Source organism: Sorex araneus, chromosome 3, assembly GCF_027595985.1.
Source record: "Sorex araneus isolate mSorAra2 chromosome 3, mSorAra2.pri, whole genome shotgun sequence".
Taxonomy (NCBI): Eukaryota; Metazoa; Chordata; class Mammalia; order Eulipotyphla; family Soricidae; genus Sorex; species Sorex araneus.
The window spans coordinates 3,307,419-3,327,753 of record NC_073304.1 but is presented as its reverse complement, the minus strand read 5'-3'; the positions used below and the strand labels follow the sequence as shown (position 1 = coordinate 3,327,753).

The following is a 20,335-nucleotide window of genomic DNA, read 5'->3' as shown; positions in this document are numbered from 1 at the left end:
CCCCCCCTGCCTGCACCCAGGCCACCCACAGCGCCCCGTCAGTTCCGGGCTCCGCCCCCAGGGGGCGCTACCATCCACCCTGGGAAACTGTTCTAGATGCAAAACAGTTACTAAACCCAGAATTCCACTCTGATGAACATGAACCGGAATCAAGCATGGTTCGTGTCTTTGGCTCTTAGAGGGAAGACTTCAATATTTAAGACTGGCCTATTTAACTCTATTAATTTGGGACTGGAGCGATAGCACAACAGAACAGGTAGGACGTTTGCCTTGCACACGGCCGACCTGGATTCGATTCCTCCATCCTTCTCAGAGAGCCCGGCAAGCTACAGAGAGTATCCCACCCACATGGCAGAGCTGGCAAGCTCCCCCTGGCGTATTCGATAAACCAAAAACAGTAACAAGAAGTCTCACAATGGAGACGTTACTGATGCCCACTCAAGCAAATCGATGAACAACGGGATGACGGTGACAGTGCTACATGCTACAATTTGGGGGGTCAGGTTTGGACCACGGGGTGCTGGGCAGTGCACTCAGACCTTCATGTGTGCAGCTGCACCCCCATCCTTCCGACCATCTCTCCAGCCAAGATTTTAGTTTTGTTTTATTTTGGGGCCACACTTGGTGATGCTTAGGGGTGGGACCCATTGCGGTCGGCCCTGTGCAAAGCAAGCATCCCACATGCTGTCCTACCACTCCGGACCCCCAACCCTTTATTTTTAAACACAGATTACATTCGCCCTTCACTGAATTCTTCATCATAGAAGGTCTTTGAATTCACTCAACATAATCCATCAATACACATTAAATCTAGATTGTTTTCATCTATACATGTTTAATTTCCTAACAAAATGTATATTACTACGTAATACACATTTTAATCAAGGAAACAAGATTAGTGGGGGATTCGCACTGCTGTTCAGTAAATTTACAAAGTCACTCCAAGGTGAAGTAATGGCGGGGGCCGGGGGGGCGCTTAAGGGCTGGAGCCCTGGGTTCAGCCCTGGCATCCCCCGTGTCCCACTGGGAGCGACCCCTGGGTACTGCTGGGTGTGACCCCCACGCAAAACCAAGATGAAATGTTTCACGGGAGACGCTGAAATCCGTACGCCCAGGTTTACGCTGACTTGAAAGCTGCTGAGACGCAGAGAAGACGCAGGTCTGACGCAGTCTCTAACGGGCGGCCTCGGGCCGGGCCATGGTCGCTCGCTGAGCCCTTCGTGGCTCTGCTGTCCTGCGCCTGGTGCCACCACCAGGACAGGCCCGTGGCCCCACGCTACGCCCACGCGTGCGCCCAGTGTGCAGGCCACGCCGCACGTGAACAACCCCCATCACCCAGCACAGGGCAGGGAAGGAGGGGCAGGGAGAAATCAACAAACTTCATTTTTAGATTTTAAAATTGACTGAGGGGCTGGAGCGATAGCGCGGCAGGTAGGGCGTTTGCCTTGCACGCGGCCGACCCGGGTTCGATTCCCAGCATCCCATATGGTCCCCTGAGCACCGCCCGGGGTAATTCCTGCAAAGCCAGGAGTGACCTCTGAGCACTGCTGGGTGTGACCCAAAAGAGAAAAAAAAAATTGACTGAGGTACCACGATTCACAACAGTGTTTAAGGGTCCTGTCATGTCATGGCCACCGGGAAAAACGAAGTCATGAAATGTGTTGACACATGGATGGCCACGGCAGGTGAAATGAGAGTGAAATGAGTCAGAGGGAGAGGGACAGGCCCAGAATGACTGGACGAGTTTGTGGAAGACAGAAACACAGAGTATGGGACGAACGGCCAAGGCCAGTAGGAGCAAGGCCGGGAGGGCTGGGCCACAGCTGGCAGCCTGCCTGCAGGGACGGCGGGGGACCACGAGGACAAAGAAAGATGGAAACGGTCACCCCGGACAAGAACTGCGTGCAGAAAGCAGGACAAGGGACTGACAGGGTAACCTTTCAGTGCCGGGACGCAACTCATAATGCCCAAAAGGGGGTGGGGGAGAGAGAGAGAGAGAGGGAGGGCGAGAGAAGCGTCTGCCAGAGGCAGGAAGGGGACGGCGGGAGGGACACTGGGGACACTGGTGCTGGGAGATCACCAAGGGACGAGTGTCGGACACTGCATGGCCGAAACCCCATCGCGACCAACTCTGTGACTGTGTATCTCGGGCGGTCCAATAAAGAGGGGGAAAGGGTCTGTTACACCCCCGGCCACAGTGCCCCTCCCATTCAACCCCACCGCACACTCGCACACCCCCCTCCCCACTGGGACACACACCCTCCAGTGAGCACCACTGGGCCACGTGAGGAACACCCTGGGAACGTCGGTCACAGGCCACCAGCCCGCAGGGCAAGCACCAGCTCCTCGACAAGCTTCGCGGCCTGAACACAGTCTCCCATTTTGCTCGCTCCACAGTGCTGACTGCTTGGGGTCCAGGAGGGGCCAGAGGAGGGGCCAGGGAGGACAGCAGGAAGGACGCTTGCCCCGCACGAGGCCGACCGGGTTCTACCCCTGACAGCCCACATGGTCCAGCAGTGATTTCTGAGCACAGAGCCAGGAGTCAGCCTCAGTGCCCCTGGGTGTGGCCCAAAGCCCAGGGAAAGAAAAGAAAAACCAGGAAGGGCCGGAGGAGAAGCGGCGCAGCGGCCGTGGGAGGTGACTCTAAACACGGCAGGGAGCAGCGTGTTTCCTCCCCTGCTCCCCCGGGACGGGGGCTGCTTTCCCAGCGTGACCAAGCATAGGTGCACACGCGTGCATCCTGTGTGCGCACACGTGGGAGTCAAAATCCACCCGCGAGCAAGATACAGTAGAACTGAAGTGCAAACACGGAAACTGGGGAGAGACGGAAGCAGGAGTGCCGGCCCAGAGACCGAGACTCGGCCACGCAGAGCCGGGAGGGAGCCGGCCCGCGGCACGGAAGCAGGGAGTGCCGGCCCGGAGGCCGAGACGCGGCCACGCAGAGCCGGGAGGGAGCTGGCCCGCAGCACAGCTGCCCGCTGGGGCCACGCAGGAGGCCGGGAGCTGCCCTGCCCCCCGCGGGAATCCCGCTCCTTTCTCCGAGGGGAAGGAGCCCGGGCGCGGGCTGTGGCAGGGGGGGAGCGACAGGGTCCCAGCCCCACATTTGCTGGCAGCTTCCCGACACGCCCCTTCTGTTCGGGGCATCCTAAGGTCTATCTCTAAGTTCCAAACTGAACAGTTAGGGGCCAGGGCGACAGCACAGCGGGGAGGGCGTCTGCCTTGCACACGGCCAACCCGGGTTCGATCCCCGGTATCCCATCGGGTCCCCAAAGCATCGCTGGGAGTGAGCCCTGGGTGCAGAGCCAGGAGCCAGCCCTGGGCAATGCTGCTGTGGCCCAAAAAGCAAAAGTACAGACTAAGTAACTAAGTAGACAGGTGAGTCCGGCTGTCGGGCCCGCACCCTACCGCGGCCTGCGCCCTCCCCCGGGCAGGCGGGGCAGCTGCCCCAGCCTCTCAGCACAGCACTGGGCCCGCCTGAGGGCCGCGTCCCAATTCTTCTCTCACTGAATTCTGGGCTATCCCCCGATGCTGGCCAGCGTCTGCCTGCTCCCAGAGGCCGGCTCCTGGGCGCCCACTGCAAAGTCAGCCGCTGGGGCAGAGGCCGGAAGCACCCAGGGACAGCCAGGGCCTCGCATCCCCACAACTTCCTCCACCCTCTGAGGGCGGCCCCAGGACCTTTGCTTTCACCTCTGCACTGCTTTTTCAAACGCTCCTGAGCTGAGGTTTCAGCTGGCATCTCGGCCCCTCGAGCCAGCCGTGTCCTGCTCCTGGGCCCGCCCTGAGCGCTCTCGTCCCGTCTGTCCGCACGGCTGCACACGCCGGGACTCCAGGCCGTGCTCCTGTGCCGCGGAGCTGCAGGGCACGCGGCGTCCAGAGCAGCTCAGGGCCGGGCCCGGGCTGGCGACTGCTGCCCGCGCCTGCCTGTGGCCCCTGGGACGGGCACTGCAGGTCTCTGAGGGTCTCTGGGGGTCTCTGCGGGTCTCTGTGGGGTCTCTGCAGGTCTCTGAGGGTCTCTGAGGGTCTCTGCGGGTCTCTGAGGGTCTCTGGGGGTCTCTGCGGGTCTCTGTGGGGTCTCTGCAGGTCTCTGAGGGTCTCTGAGGGTCTCTGTGGGTCTCTGCGGGTCTCTGCGGGTCTCTGAGGGTCTCTGCGGGTCTCTGCGGGTCTCTGAGGGTCTCTGCGGGTCTCTGTGGGTCTCTACGGGGTCTCTGCGGGGTCTCTGAGGGTCTCTGAGGGTCTCTGCGGGTCTCTGTGGGTCTCTGCGGGTCTCTGCGAGTCTCTGCGGGTCTCTGCGGGGGTCTCTGTGGGTCTTTGTGGGTCTCTGCGGGTCTCTGCGGGTCTCTGCAAGTCTCTGCGGGGTCTCTGAGGGTCTCTGCGGGTCTCTGAGGGTCTCTGCGGGTCTCTGTGGGTCTTTGTGGGTCTCTGCGGGTCTCTGCGGGTCTCTGCAAGTCTCTGCGGGGTCTCTGAGGGTCTCTGCGGGGTCTCTGCGGGGTCTCTGCGGGTCTCTATGGGTCTCTGCGGGGTCTCTGCGGGGTCTCTGCGGGTCTCTGCGGGGTCTCTGCGAGTCTCTGCGGGTCTCTATGGGTCTCTGCGGGTCTCTGCAGGGTCTCTGCGGGTCTCTATGGGTCTCTGCGGGGTCTCTGCAGGGTCTCTGCAGGGTCTCTGCGGGTCTCTGCGGATCTCTGCGGGTCTCTGCGGGGTCTCTGAGGGTCTCTGCGGGTCTCTGTGGGTCTCTGCGGGGTCTCTGCGGGGTCTCTGAGGGTCTCTGAGGGTCTCTGCGGGTCTCTGTGGGTCTCTGCGGGTCTCTGCGAGTCTCTGCGGGTCTCTGCGGGGGTCTCTGTGGGTCTTTGTGGGTCTCTGCGGGTCTCTGCAAGTCTCTGCGGGGTCTCTGAGGGTCTCTGCGGGGTCTCTGCGGGGTCTCTGCGGGTCTCTATGGGTCTCTGCGGGTCTCTGCGGGTCTCTATGGGTCTCTGCGGGGTCTCTGCGGGGTCTCTGCGGGTCTCTGCGGGGTCTCTGCGGGGTCTCTGCGGGTCTCTGCGGGTCTCTGTGGGTCTCTGCGGGTCTCTGCAGGGTCTCTGAGGGTCTCTGAGGGTCCCTGCGGGTCTCTGAGGGTCTCTGCAGGGTCTCTGAGGGTCTCTGCAGGGTCTCTGCAGGGTCTCTGTGGGTCTCTGCAGGGTCTCTGCAGGGTCTCTGTGGGTCTCTGAGGGTCTCTGCGGGTCTCTGCAGGGTCTCTGAGGGTCTCTGCAGGGTCTCTGCAGGGTCTCTGCGGGTCTCTGCGGGTCTCTGCGGGTCTCTGTGGGTCTCTGCGGCTGGAGGAAGCTCTGAGCCCCCCTCAGCCGTGTCTCCTGATCCCCGAGTCTGGTCGTGCCCGGGGCCAGACGTGGTGCTGGCGATCCAAGTCGGGCCAGCTGCTGGCCAGGCCAGCGCCCGACCTGCTGCTGAGTCACCCGGCCCGCCGGGCTCCGTCTACCTGGGCGTTCCTGTGCATCGCTGCTGCGTAACTCAATCAGGCTTCAGAACACCCAGTTCGGGTGGAAAGACACACAGAATCAGTCTCCTAACTCAGGGACTTCGATGCCAGGGTCTCAGAACTGACCTATCTGAAGAGCCCCCCGAGGGGCCGGAAACTCCCGGGACTCGCGGCCGTGGAGCACCGTCCTGCAGTCTGACACCTGGACACTGTCCTCTCTTTGTTGTGCAGAAACACTGAGCTTAGGAATGACTGCACTCAACATCGCTAAGGTCAGACACTCGCAAGTGGGTCACAGACACCGCTGTGGAAACGGAAAGAGCGAGGCCAGAGACACGGCACAGGAGGGAAGGGTCTGCCATGTACTCCGTCCCCGGCACCACACAGGGTCCGTCAAGCACTGCCAGGAGTGACACGCGCCCCCACCACGCACAGAGCCAGGAGAAAACCAGCGCATGCCTGGGTGTGGCTCCAAACACAGAAAGAAAGGGAAGGAGGGAGGGAGGGAGGGAGGGGAGGGGGGAGGAGAAAAGAAGGGAGGGAGGGAGGGTCATGCCTTTCATTTCAGAAGCACAATGTGATGACCATGTCGCCGGACCCCGTACCACACTGTTTCACTCTGGGCACCCCGAGCAGGGGGTGGGAGCCCACCCCGCCCCAAGGGACCCAGTCCCGGCAGCTGGAACCTCCCAGAACTCAGCGGCTGCCACGCTCACGGCCACTCTCCACACTCGGGCCGAGCCTCACCCACCAGTGAACCTATCACTGGGCCGCGCGGCTACATTTGCAGCCACGTGACTCCCTGCCACACACGCTACCCACACTCCAGGAGCAGCACCACATCTGGTGGAGCTCAGGGTAGGAGGCAACCGGTCATGGAGGGAGAATTCTTTTACAGATGCATAAAAGCACACAAGGCCCGACGTCTAACAACATGTCCGAGATCTCTTACAGAAGGGCTTAGTGGCCCCTGGTGGAATACAGCAATCCTCACCCTCTTTCCTCTAAGGAGACTTTTTTGTAGCATTTTCAGCGGTTTTTCAGAACAAACGATATAAAATATATTCCTTCGGTTCTGCTTTGGGGCAGGGGTCGGGGTCGGTATGGAAACACCCGAAATATGGTGGTGGGAAGGTGTCGTGGTGCTGGGATTGGTGTTCGAATAGTAAATGTAACCAAATGAACTACTTTATAAAAGAAAAAAAAAATCACGAAAAATAAACCAATCAATCAAAGCCCGGCGCCAGCGTGCACGCGGCTCACCTGGATGACCCTGTAGAAGTAGGCGTACTGCCGGGCCGTGTTCTTGTACTGGCTGAGGACGTCGTGCAGGGCCTGGGTGCACTGCAGGTAGCGGACTTCCTCTTCCTCAAAGTAGAGCGGGGTGTCGTACTCGCTGGGGAGGGTCTGGATGTAGGGCTGCCAGAAAGAGTTGGGGTTGGCGCGCTCACACAGCAGGTGGAAGGCCAGGGCAATGTTCCCCATGGCCTGAAGGATCCGGTCTTGCGAATACAAGGGCCCTGGGGAACGCAGAAGGGAGACGGTGAGTCCCGCACGCGCCGCGAGAGGCATCCGCGCAGCCGAGAAAAGCAAGTTCCGGACGTCACAAAGATGACGCGGAAAATCTAAAGTCACAGGCACAAAGGTCTGGCGACCCTCGACCACGTCCGACCCCAAGCACGGAAAGCAAGGGCCGGCTGGAAGGACGTTTCCCTCGTGAAGGAAAACGACCGACCCGCGCCACCAACGGGAATTTACAAAGTGCCGCCATCTGAGCTTTGCCTTCGACAAAGAGCCAGAAATTATTCTCACCCAACACTGAATTTTTAGCAGATTCAACAGTCATTAGCAATTTTCGTGGAACCCATAAAAATAATTCTTCTGCCTGGAGGAGGGGGGGGGTAGAAATAAGAAAATATTAGAATCATCAAAACAATTTACAATCTTCAAGTACATCTGTGGCCAGATACCCAATATACATTAAAAAAATTCTCAAGGCTGCATCTTACACACTTTGTTTCTAATTTTCAACGTATTTCAAATATAAGCACGCGTGCTCTCGCCAGGAGCAGGAACCTAGCTTAAAGTCTCGTTACAATAGAAATACTGGGTATGTTAACTGAGAAAACAGAGTCAATATAAAAATTTGAGGGGGCCGAGCATGACAGTACAGCGGCCAACCCAGGTTAGGTCCCTGGCGCCCCACCGGGCCCCCTGAGCCCCGCCAGGAGTGATCCCCAAGAGCAGAGCCTGGAGTAAGCCCCGAGCACCACTAACTGGGGCCCCAAACCAACGAAATAAATTTAAAAAAAATAAAATTTGAGATAGGGGCCAGAGCAATAGACGGGGGGAAGGGTTTGCCTTGCATGTGGCTGACCCAGGTTCAGCCCCCAGCATCCCATGCGGCCCCCCGAGCTCTGCCAGGAGTGATCCCTGAGCACAGAGCCAGGAGTAAACCCTGCACACTGCCGGGTACTGACCAAAAAAAAAAAACCTCCAGAAAAACAAAAAACCCAATCTTCTGGGGTAGCGCACTAAGCTGCCTGTCTGCCTGCCTAGACTTCTGTATTTTTAGGTTCTAGAACACAAAACGGAACCCAGACTCCCAGCACGAGTCCCCTCTGCCGGGGTGCGCTGCCCCGGGACTGGCCTCTCACGCTTTACAAACCATCAGAGCCTGGAGCGCGCGGGGCCACCAGACGCTCTGCGGGCGCTCCGGGTCCCAGACTACCACCAGGGCCACAAGCTCACGGGAGCACTTCGGGCACTGCCAGGCAGCCGTGCTGGGGAAGGGCCCCGTGGGGACAGAGCACAGCGGGGAGGGCACCGGCAGTGACCCCCGGGCCAGCCTCCTCTGGGAACTCCCTCCCAGCCCAGCCGCCGGCGGTGGGACAGCCGCCAACATCCCTCCCCCCAACAGCTGCCCCGACGTGACCCAAACCAGGAGGGGCTACATGCCAACTGACAGGAACACACTGCGAGAGACGCCCCCAAGACAGCCGTCCACACACGCGTGGGCTGCCCACGCAGGGAGGCGCTGGGCTCGCGGCTCCCTTCAGGAACGGCGGCCCATTTCCTCCACCCGCTGGAGGGAAGGGCACGCGGGGAGCTGCCGCCCTCAGCCCCCTCAGCAGCCCTCAGAGGTGCCGCCCTCAGTCTCTCTCAGCCGTGCTCAGCCACCCTAGCTGCCCTCAGCCACCCTCAACCACCCTCAGTCACCCTCAGTCACCCTCGACCACCCTCAGAGGCCCTCAGCCACCCTCAGAGGTTCCACCCTCCGTCTCTCTCAGCCGTCCACAGCCACCCGAAGCCACCCTCAGAGGCCCTCAGCCACCCTCAGCCACCCTCAGCCACCCTCAGCCACCCTCAGAGGCCCTCAGCCACCCTCAGAGGCCCTCAGCCACCCTCAGTCACCCTCAGCCGCCCTCAGCCACCCTCAGAGGCCCTCAGCCACCCTCAGCCACCCTCAGCTACCCTCAGTCACCCTCAGTCACCCTCAGCCACCCTCAGCTACCCTCAGTCACCCTCAGTCACCCTCAGTCACCCTCAGAGGCCCTCAGCCACCCTCAGAGGTTCCACTTCCGTCTCTCTCAGCCGTCCACAGCCACCCTCAGCCGCCCTCAGCCACCCTCAGCCACCCACAGTGACTCTCAGTCACCCTCAGCCACCCTCAGAGGCCCTCAGCCACCCTCAATCACCCTCAGCCACCCTAGCCACCCTCAGCCACCCTCAGCTATCCTCAGAGGCCACCAGCCACCCTCAGCCACCCTCAGTCAGCCTCAGTCACCCTCAGAGGTTCCACCTTCTGTCTCTCTCAGCCGTCCACAGCCACCCGCAGCCACTCTCAGCCACCCTCAGAGGCCACCAGCCACCCTCAGCCACCCTCAGCCACCAACAGTCGCCCTCAGCCACCCTCAGAGGCCCTCAGCCACCCTCAGTCACCCTCAGAGGCCCTCAGCCACCCTCAGTCACCCTCAGCCACCCTCAGCCACCCTCAGCCGCCCTCAACCACCCTCACCACCCTCAGAGGCCCTCAGTCACCCTCAGCCACCCTCAGAGGCCCTCAGTCACCCTCAGCTACCCTCAGAGGCCCTCAGTCACCCTCAGCCACCCTCAGAGGCCCTCAGTCACCCTCAGCCACCCTCAGTCACCCTCAGTCACCCTCAGCCGCCCTCAGCCACCCTCAGAGGCCCTCAGCCACCCTCAGCCACCCTCAGAGGCCCTCAGCCACCCTCAGCCACCCTCAGAGGCCCTCAGCCACCCTCAGAGGCCCTCAGTCACCCTCAGCCACCCTCAGAGGCCCTCAGTCACCCTCAGTCGCCCTCAGTCGCCCTCAGCCACCCTCAGAGGCCCTCAGTCACCCTCAGTCGCCCTCAGTCGCCCTCAGTCACCCTCAGTCACCCTCAGTCACCCTCAGTCGCCCTCAGCCACCCTCAGCCACCCTCAGTCACCCTCAGCCACCCTCAGTCACCCTCAGCCACCCTCAGTCACCCTCAGCCACCCTCAGTCACCCTCAGCCACCCTCAGCCACCCTCACCGCCCTCACCGCCCTCAGCCACCCTCAGCTACCCTTGGCGGCCCCGGCCGCCCTCTGCCCATCATGTCTGTGCCCACCACGGCAGCCCGGCGCGGCCGCTTCTCCTCCCACTGACAGCCCTGCCTGTCAGGGCCGCAGCTCACCTTGATGTCCCGCGTGGCTCGCAGGCCGAAGCCCTCCTCTTTGAAGTTGCCCATCTCAAAGCCCTCCACGGAGGCCCCGTTGTCGGAGGCCCATTTCAGGAGCTCGGGGAAGTAATCTTCTCTCTTCCCCTCGTAGGTGACCGACAGGCCTGCCGGGGCCGCGGGAGACGGTTACTCGGGCGCGCGACGAGAGAACGCGGGGCAGCCGGGCCCCGAGGGTTCCTGGGGTACTCCAGGTGCCCCTGCTCCCACAGCCCCCAGAGCCAGGCTCAGCACCCCACGGCCTGGCCCCAGAGCCAAGGCCTGTGACCCGGGCTGACACCGTCGCCACAGGGGACAGCCTCCAACCCCCCACGGGCAGCAGCTCTCTGCAGAAGCTCTGATTTCTGAAAGGAACACAGGGATGAAGGGCACAGTGCTGTGACGGGGAGCCCAGGGGAGGGAGGGAGCAGGGGACGGAGCCACCAGACTGGCCGCGGGCACGCGGGGCTCTCAGCAAGGGTCTGAAACGGTCAGGAGAACACACACAGACACACAGAGACGCACAGACACACACACACACCGATGCACAGGCACATAAACACACACAGACACACAGAGACACACAGACACACACACACACAGACACAGATGCACATGCACATAAACACACACAGACACACACACACACACAGACACAGATGCACATGCACATAAACACACACAGAGACACACACAGACACACACAGATGCACACAGACACACACAGATGCACACAGACACACAGCACATGCACCCAAACACAGACACACACTCTGTGGCTTGCAGGATTCTTAGCAAGAGCCTGAAAGGGTCGGTAGCATGAGAACAGGCACACACATGCACATAAACACACATGCGCACAGACACACAAACACAGATGCACACAGGCAGACATAGACACACAAGGAACACAGACACACACACAACACAGATACACACACACAGACACACACCCTGTGGCCCGCAGGGTTCTCAGCGCGCGCCTGAAACGGTGAGATGCTGAGGGTCCTCCCGCCCCTCCTCTCCCCTGCGGGACACGGCACGTGGTCGCCGTGGGAAGCCAAGCAGGTGCGCCTGGCCCAGAGGCGGCACCCTTGTCCCCAGCAAGTAGTAAGGGCCCGAGAGGCAGGGGACTCGCAGGGACTGGGGAGACAGCCCAGAAACGCTGTCACACACGGCCTGACCGCGGGGCGGGGGCGCGCGGGGCAGTTACCAGCCCCTCGACAGCAAGGCTGCGAAGGGGTGGCGAGGGCAGGCCCTGCACACCCCGCCTCACCCCTGTGCTCCCGGGACAGGCGGCCTCGGTGCCCACCCTCTCCCCGCGCGGCTGACCCTGCCCCGTCTCCGGGGCCCCCGTGCCCGGGCGCGCAGGGCGGGCACTGACCTTTCTGCTTCTTCCGGATCTTCTCCACCAGGGCGCGGATCTGCACGTACTCCTCCCACTCCTTGCCGGGGCCCGGCGCGGGGCTGCTGCACTCTGCAACGCAAAGCAGGCCGTGTCCAGGGGCGCGGGGGCGCGGGGAGGGCGCGGGGGGGGCGCAGGGAGGGCCGAGGGAGACTCACTCTGCAGGAGCTCCGTGGTCAGGCTCAGGGTCTCCTTCGGCGACACGCTCGCTGCAGCGCCGGTGCCCGATTTCTGCGTTTTCACGCGACTCTTCTTACCCATTTTCTGACTAGGGAAGGGGAGGCAGAGGGCGGGCGTCACCTTTCCCCGGCGCAGCCTCGAGGACGGGGCCCAGAGGAAACACAAGTGCCCCGCTCTGGCGCTCGGAGACCCTCGGGGAAGAACCCCCGGCACTGTGTAGTGACCGGCTCACCGTCCACACGAGAGGCCGCGCAGCTGCCGGCCCTGAGCAGCCCCCGGGACAGGGTCCGCAGGCGTGAGGCCGGCTCATCCCGGGCACCACGGCACCAGCCTGCCCCTGCCCAGACCCTCTGGAAGCCACAAGGACTCGCTGGGGCCAAATGGGGAGGCTGGGGTGGGGCCCCCTCCGCACCCCTGCCCCGCACCCCCAGGGGACTAAACCTGACCCTTGCCACCCCTGCAGGGAGAGCCTCTGAGCCGCGCGGGGCGTGGCCAGGCGAGACCCCCTTCTCAGGGAGGGGCCCTGCTTCCCACCCGCCCTCACCTCCAGGCACCCGAGACCTCCCAAGACCCCCAATCTGCAGGGTCCCCGGGCCAGAAGCTGCTGCTCCCAGATCAGAGGGGGCAGCGGCCCCAAGCCTGCAGGTGGCTCTGTGGGACCCCCGAAGGGGAGCCGCACCTCGGGGAGAGAGAAGGTCGACACTGGACTCCACGCCCCGTGCTCAGCCCCATCCGCTGACCCGGCCAAGGCGTCAGAAACACCCAGGCCAGCCTGGCCCACAGCCCACAGGGCGGCTGCCGCCGGGCCTCAGGGCCTCGCCCCCCGAACCTCAGAAACCCACCTCGCCGGGACACACAGCCAGGCCCCCACTCCGGCCCTAGAACTCATGCTCCAGCCCCAAAGCCCCCTACACACACACACACACACACACACACACACACACACACTCTACTCACACACACTCATACACACACACGCCACTCACTCATGCACACTCCACTCACACACACATTCCACTCACACACACATATACACTCTACTCACTCCACTCACACACCTGCTCACACATGCACACATACACTCACACACACTCCACTCATAAACTCCACTCATTCACACACTCTCCACTTACAAACACATCCTCACACATCCAAACTCACACACTCATTCACACATACACTCTCACACACGCACACGCACTCTCTCTCTCTCTCTCTCTTTCTCTACACATGCCCTAAGCCAGCTCCAAGGGTTCTCTAGATCTTATAGATCTTATTTCCATTTTGGGGGCCCCCCTCTGCCACTCCAGATCTCAGCGCACAGCCAGGCCCCTCGCAGGTGGCCTGAGCTGGCTGGGACCTCAGGGGATCATGTGACGCTTTTCCTGAAGCCTCTGCTCAAGGACCCACGTTCCCGTCCAGACAAGCACAGTGGGAAGATCCTGCCCCGGACAGCCGGGAGCAGAGCGCGCCAGGACCCAGGAGCCATTCCTTCCCGAGCCAGACTCACTGTCACCCTTTGTCCCCAAGCCAGGAAACAGCTGGCTTTTAGACCCGAGACACAGTGCAGAGGTCTCAGGGGCCGGCCCCCCCCAGACAGCAGAGAGCGCCTGCGCCCCGCCTGCGTGGTCTGTTTCGAGGCGTCCAGCGGCCACCAGCACAAAGGGGCGAGGAACGGTCCCAAGCGGCCCCTGCTTTCCCAAGCAGCCTGGCGCGCAGGGTCAGCTCCCTGGACAAGGCCCCCAGTTCGTGGACAGTGGGGCAGGGACAGGAGCCCACGGGGCCACGCCCATAGGGCTGTGAGCACAGAAGCCATGTGACAGCATCCCACAGGGCCTCGCCCACAGAGGGGCAGTGGCCACAGCACCCGGCCATGCGCCTCCAGCCTGGAACCCTGGGCCAGGCCCTGCGCTCGGGCTGGCTCTGCGCATCTTGGGCAGGGAGCCTGCCCAGTGCCCGGGACAACGCTGGGCACTGCTCGAGACAGGAAGGTCGAGACGGGAGAAGCCTCTCGAGGCGCAGCGCGGGGACGACGCTCACACCCCAGGAGCAGCAGCTGCAGAGGCGGCGGAGGGCAGCGGGACGGGAGGGGCCACAGCTCCGGCCCCGGGGACCAGCAGGAGCAGCCCCTGACTCAGCCCGGCAGCGAGACAAGATTCCCCAACGTCACGGGTTTGCAGTGGCTCCCTGCACTTCCCAGCTCCGGCTCAGAAATCTGTTATACACAAGCGATTAATTTTTAATGTGATTTCACCGAAAGTCTCGGCCTCAGTCCAAGTTTCAACAACTCTGTTTTTATTTTTATTATTATTTTTTTCCTTTTTGGGTCATACCTGGCGATGCACAGGGGTTAATCCTGGCTCTGCACTCAGGAATTACTCCTGGCGGTGCTCAGGGGACCATATGGGATGCTGGGAATCGAACCCGGGTCAGCCGAGTGCAAGGCAAACGCCCTCCCCGCTGTGCTATCGCTCCAGCCCCAAGTTTCAACAACTCTAATAGTCAAATAAGTACCCTGAAAATTCTTACTGCTCAGAAGGGTTTCGTGAAAAGTGTCAAGTTCCCACAGAGAACAAATATTTATACTTATTTTTTACATTTAATTTATATTAGAAAATGATAAAGATGTATTCATTAAACATATCTGTATATACATTCGGAATTAAGCCTGAAGTCACTTACGGCTGACAGATATTTACTGAATTACATTAGGGGAAATAAAGGCACTGAGGGGGAGGGCTAGCTAATGCTTAAGAGAGAATTTTCTTTTCTTTTCTTTTCTATTTTTTTCAATTGAGTCACCATGAGATAGAGCATTACACAATTGTTCATGACTGCGTTTCAGTCATACCATGTGCCAACACGCATCCCTCCACAAGTGTCATTTCCCGGCCCCAGTGTCCCCAGGTTCCCTCCCACCCCTTCAGGCCACCCCCTGCCCCGGCCTGCCTCTATGGCGGGCACCTCTCTTCTCTCGCTCTTTCTCATTGAGGCACTGTGCTTTGTGACACGGATGCCGAGAGGTTACCACCTATATCCCTCGGCCTGCTCTCGCCTCCGTTCTTGTCCAGAGTGATCATTTCCAACTAACATAGTCACAATGGGCCCTCCTGTGTCTTAACTACCCTCCACCTCCCCCACCGTTGACCGACCACTGACCAGTCCTCCTGGCCCATTTTCCCGGCCTTGGGTCTTAGTTTCATACTGTTTTCGTTTTGTCTTTTATGGCCCACAGATAAATGCAGTCACCCTGCACCTGTCCCTTTCCTTCGGACTCATTTCACTCAGCATGACCCTTTCCAAGTCTTAAGAGAGGATTTTCAATGGGGAAAATGACGTGGGATTGACCCACAAATGATCCCACAGGCAGAGGCTGCAGCCACGAGGAAGGGGGACCTGGGGTCTGCAGGACCAGGGGCGGCGGCTAACCCACACCCCCTCCGCGCCCCGCTGCCCTACAACCCACACGGCGCTCAAGCCGGGGCTCGGCAAATGCGCCCCGGAATGGCCAGGTCCCTGAGCGGCCCCCTCGGGAAAGGCACCGTCGCCAAGGCCCCTGTCACCCAGGGCACTGCAAAGGCATGTCACCTGTTGGGGCTGACAACTCCAAACGTTTTTGGCCAACTGAGCCCTTTACTGGAACCAAAAAAAAAGACTCCGCACGCCCCTGGAAATTTAGCTTTTGGTTTGGCCTTGTGGATCGTGTGGTGCCAGGGTCGGACTTAGGTCTCATGCATGTGTTTTAGCAATCGCCGGCCCCCAAATCTGCCACCTTTGGGTAAACACAAGGCATCTCCCTGCCCCCACCACTGTGAGAGGCCACCCCTGCCCCCCAGCTCCCACGATCCCCCTTGGGGACATCACCCACCGTGGGAGATACTGGGGAGGAGAAGGGGGGTGGGGGGAGCGGGGCAGGCGCGGGACAGGGCAGCCCTGCCTGGCTCACTCCACAGGGCAGCGAGGGCCGCAGCCGCAGGGGTATTCGTCCTTTTCCAAAATTCCAATGGAAAGGAGGCGCATTCTTCTTGCCTGACTTACTTGTTCAACTAAATACAACCAGAATCAACATTTTTGCTCACACGTTTGACAACGGATTCCGAGAGCTCAGGCCCAGCGTGTCTGTAGCTCCCAACACCGCCCCCCGCTCCTACCCCCATCCTGGCAGGAGGGTCCCCAGGGCTTCCTCCTGCTGCTACACCAGCTGGGGTGCACTGGTCGGCAGAGCTCGGTGTCCCCCCAACACCGTGCCGGCGGGGCCAGGGCCAGGACAGTGAGGAGTGGGGCTACACCCACAAACCAGGGCGCCCAGAGCATGTTTCTCCTTGGCGAGAATCTCACACTCACACCCCGCCAGTGTCAGTGGCTGATCCGCAAGGCCCGCCCCGACGCTGCCACCTTGAATGGCAGGAGGTGCCCGTGTGCCAAGAAGCCAGGGCAGGTGGGCAAGGAATGTGGACTTTGGGGGCACGAGTGATACAAGCAGGAAGGGCGTCTGCCTTGCACGCGCTGGCTGGTTCTAACCCCGCAGAGCTCACTCAGGCCCGCAAGGATGATCCCGAATGCAGAGCCAGGGCAGCCCTGAGCACTGTGTGGGTCTGACCCCGCCCCCCCCCCAAAAAAAGAGAATTTCACTGTAGCTCAGAAGCTGCCCAAGTACCAAGCTGAATGCATGTAAGATCATTCCAATCTTCACACACAACTGGGGCCAAAACATATGTGCATGTACTCACACATGTAGCACACATATGACATTATATAGATGCATACACTTGATATTTTAAAAGATACGGCTATTTCTTACTTTCTACCATGTTTTCTTTGCTATTTTCCCACAAATTTACACAACAAATTCTGAGATGCTTCAAGCATTTCTGATTGACTCTTCAAACGCGTAATAGTTTTAGTCATAAACTGCTCCTCAATTACATTGTAAATACACGCAAATTAAAATGAAGCTCCTATTTAAAGAAAGTTGAGGAGGGGGGAACTTTCCAAGGCAAAGCATTGTTCGGTATCATGAATAATCATTTCCTATTATATCTTTCCAAAAGAGAAATGTGGCGTGTGAAGGAACAGCTGTAACCTGTCAAGAAAAGACCTTCAAAGCCCGCACATTCCTCACTCAAGATCCTACAAACGCCTGGGGCGTGGGGCAGTGGGCCCGAAGACCCTTTGGGGCTATCTGCGGTCACCCTCCATGCGGCTGGGCGGGCCGAGCCTCCAGCAGGCAGCGGCAGAAGCAGCTGGGTTCTGGGGTGGCACCTGGGCAGCAGGCCTCTCGTCCACTGCCTGCGCCACCCGTGGGAAAATCCTCTCTCCCGCCCAGCCCGGCCCACTCTGCCTTGGACTGACCAGCCCCCACAGTTCCGGAGGCAGATCAGCGTCACTCCACGCCGCCCCCAAACCTTCTCCCCGCACCACGAGCCCCTTGGGACTTCTCGGAGTAAACAGAATAAACTTCACTTTACAAGCCTGCTCGTAGGCCAGCGGAAATCCTTCCCCTGTGCTCCAGGAAGGGGACTCCTGCCTTCCGGTTTTTTTGGTTTTGTTTTTGGGGCCACACCCAGCAATGCTCAGGAGTAACTCCCGGCTCTGAGCTCAGGGATCACTCCTGGTGGGCCATAGGGGATGCCGGGGAGGGAACCCAGGTGGGCCTCGAGCAAGGCAGGCGCGCTCCCTGCCATGCTAGCTCTCCGGCCCGGGGTTCCGCCTTCCTGGCCTCAGCTCAAGGAGACCTTAAGACGACACAGGAGGGGCCTGAGTGACTTAGCACAGCAGGGAGGGCGTTTGCCTTGCACGCGGCCAAACCGAGTTCAATCCCCGGCATCCCATACGGTCCCCCAAGCACCGCCAGGAGTAACCCCAGAACATCGCTGGGTGTGACCCAAAAGGCACAGGAGCACGGGAGTGTGGGGGACCGTCCTTCAGCAGAGCGTTCCGGGACAGCAGCGCGACACGTGCCCCACAGGCTTCAGGGTCCCCTGGACACACAGACGCCTCTGTGCTACTGGAAGCCCAACACAGGCGTTTCCCGCTAAAACCTGCCTCAACGGCTCCAACGGCACGACTGGCTCCCACCTGCGGTCCTCTGGCCCACCCCCAACACTCTCGTCTTCCCGCTGCTCGGATATTTACCCTCCCTGAAACTCAGCTAAGCCTTTCACACCGCGGGTGCGGGTTCGGAGTCTATTATGCCCACGGGCCAATGAAGCTTCGAGAAAGGTCAGAGAGGTGAGTTTGTGCACGATAACAGACTCACTGGGGGCCCATTAGCCCCCAGCACCGAGTCAGTAGCTAATTGTACTCGCACTCCGTAGGATATCTTGGATTCCGCTCAAAACCCACAGTTAGAAAAGTTCCCAAGGGGGTCCCTGTTATCTCTGATGTTCAACATACCAGTAGTCACTTACAGGAGCGAAAACACAGTGTGAAGAACTGAAATTATAGAACGACTTTCCTGGCCCTACAAATACAAAGAAGTGGCCTAGAGATTGTGCCCCGGATCAAAGGCCTATGCAAGTCACTTAGGTGACAAGTAGCAATGCTGAAGCATCCATCCTAGTTAGCCGGTGACGATCGTCCAGTCCTCAGCAATGTGCCATGGCAGGAGCAATTTTAATGATCCTTCAACACTAATCTCTACTCTCTCAACTGTGCTCTGCGGAAAACCAGGGACACTGAAGCCGCGAGCCCGCCCTGAGGCCTTCCGGCCAGTTAGCCAGAAGGCGTGCTCAGAGTTCTTCTGATACATTCTAAATCCTGTCCTGTAAAAAAAAATTAAAAAGTGGAGGGCACTGCGGAGGCCAGGCTGGTAGGTGGCCAAGAAGCCTGAGTATCAATGCTCTCTTGATAATTTTCCGTCCACTGAAGGGGCAAAGAAAGCGCTTCTCCCCGCCCCGTTCCTCTGCCCTCTCCTTCATCACGAGGGAGAACGACGACTAATCAAATCCCTCAGACCCTTTCAAAACCTACACCTCAGAGTCAAGACTTGATTTCTGCTGTTAGGCAAGAATGTCTGGACTTACCTTGATTATTAATTAACTTCTATCTGGAAATGATTCTGAGTTGTCTTTCCTTTGGTATTTAAATGTTAGAGTCATTTTAGGATTTTTTTTTTTTTTGGCCTGTTCAAATTTTATTCTGGCTGAGAATTATCAATACCAGTGGCTGGGCCACTAGTTTTATGTTGTTTATTTCCCAGACCTTGGAGTCTGCACAGTTAATTTCTGGCTTGAGTTACTGGGTGAATTTAACAACAAAAACCACACCTCCCAATCGTGCCAAATCAGGTCATTACATTTTGTTTCAACAAGACTACTAAGTGACTTTATACAAAAGTTTCAACCCCGCAGTAAAAATATTTATTGATGTTATTAGAAATTTATTTTCACTTTGAGATAAACATTACAAAATTAATACTTGCAGATCAAAATATTTAACATCACCAATGTTACAAATGCCTAAATGAAATAATACAAGAAAATCCAGGGGGCCGGAGCGATAGCACAGCGGGTAGGGCGTTTGCCTTGCACGCGGCCGACCCGGGTTCGATCCCCGGCATCCCATATGGTCCCCCAAGCACTGCCAGGAGTAATTCCTGAGTGCAAAGCCAGGAGTAACCCCTGAGCATCGCTGGGTGTGACCCAAAAAGCCAAAAAAAAAAAAAAAAAGAAAATCCAAAGTACAGAAGCTAATCTTTGCCAAATAAAGTGTACCTGTAAATGCAACAAGTGAAGACTAGGAAAAGAATTAAAAGCAAGAAACCCTTAGTTAATCCTTCACTGGTTAACTATGACTCTGGGTGAACTAATACCCAGTATAGACACTTATAAGTCACTGAGAGAAAAAGGGTGCAGAATAAATCAGAATATTCTTCACTGATAGGATAAAGGACCTGAACACAACGTGAACTCAGAGAGGGGGAATGAATAAAAGTGCCACTAAGCACTGGTGCCTAAGTAGAAGGAAGAATAAAGAAAAACAGGTGTTAAGAACTATTTCATGCCGAAGGACTAAAAAGTATCTGATGTAAGTGGGCCCAAGGAACAACCCCTGGCTTTGGGGCCAGAACTCGGGCACAAGAAGTAGTGAGACTGTCCTCCCTCCGCCATCAGACCTGGCTGCGAACAGCCAGGGACAAGCAGCCAACATCCTGAGACACGCCCTCCCAGTGAGAGACGTACCCATCGACGCAGGAGCTGAGAAAGGCTCAGAAACACCAGTTACTTTGCAAAAGCGACTCCAGATTAGCAAGAAGGAAAAAGGGAAATTGTAAATCGGCTGTAACACTTAGGTCTCGGAGCCCACCGGAGGAGAGTGGCAGGCAGGTGTCTGCAATGCCCATTCGCCGACACCACACTCCTCAGCAGCTCTGCACCTGCGTGCAATAATTATGCGCCACATATTTACTATGAGCCTCCACTCTATTGCTCTTCCCTCTAGCTGTCACCTTCCTCTTCCTCATCCTTCTCCCCAGCCATACACACGTTTCACTCAGGCTGTGGTCACCGGGGCTCGGGGCTTCCACAAAGTTTTCCAGTGCTTGAACTTTTTGTATTTGAGTACAAGCTCTCTGTCATCTC

General features: G+C 58.8%; 1 protein-coding gene across 1 annotated transcript in view; it reads right to left on the bottom strand.

Moving 5' to 3' along the window:
* Positions 1 to 20,335, bottom strand: part of SETD3 (SET domain containing 3, actin histidine methyltransferase) — a 34,311-nt gene that overhangs the window by 12,085 nt on the left and 1,891 nt on the right. The window contains exons 2-6 of the mRNA XM_055131126.1: positions 11,732 to 11,841; positions 11,553 to 11,645; positions 10,148 to 10,296; positions 7,280 to 7,352; positions 6,731 to 6,987 (exon numbers count right to left, since the gene is read on the bottom strand). Coding sequence (XP_054987101.1) covers positions 6,731 to 6,987; positions 7,280 to 7,352; positions 10,148 to 10,296; positions 11,553 to 11,645; positions 11,732 to 11,834 — 675 coding nt within the window. The 5' untranslated portion in view covers positions 11,835 to 11,841. The remainder of the gene's footprint in view (positions 1 to 6,730; positions 6,988 to 7,279; positions 7,353 to 10,147; positions 10,297 to 11,552; positions 11,646 to 11,731; positions 11,842 to 20,335) is intronic.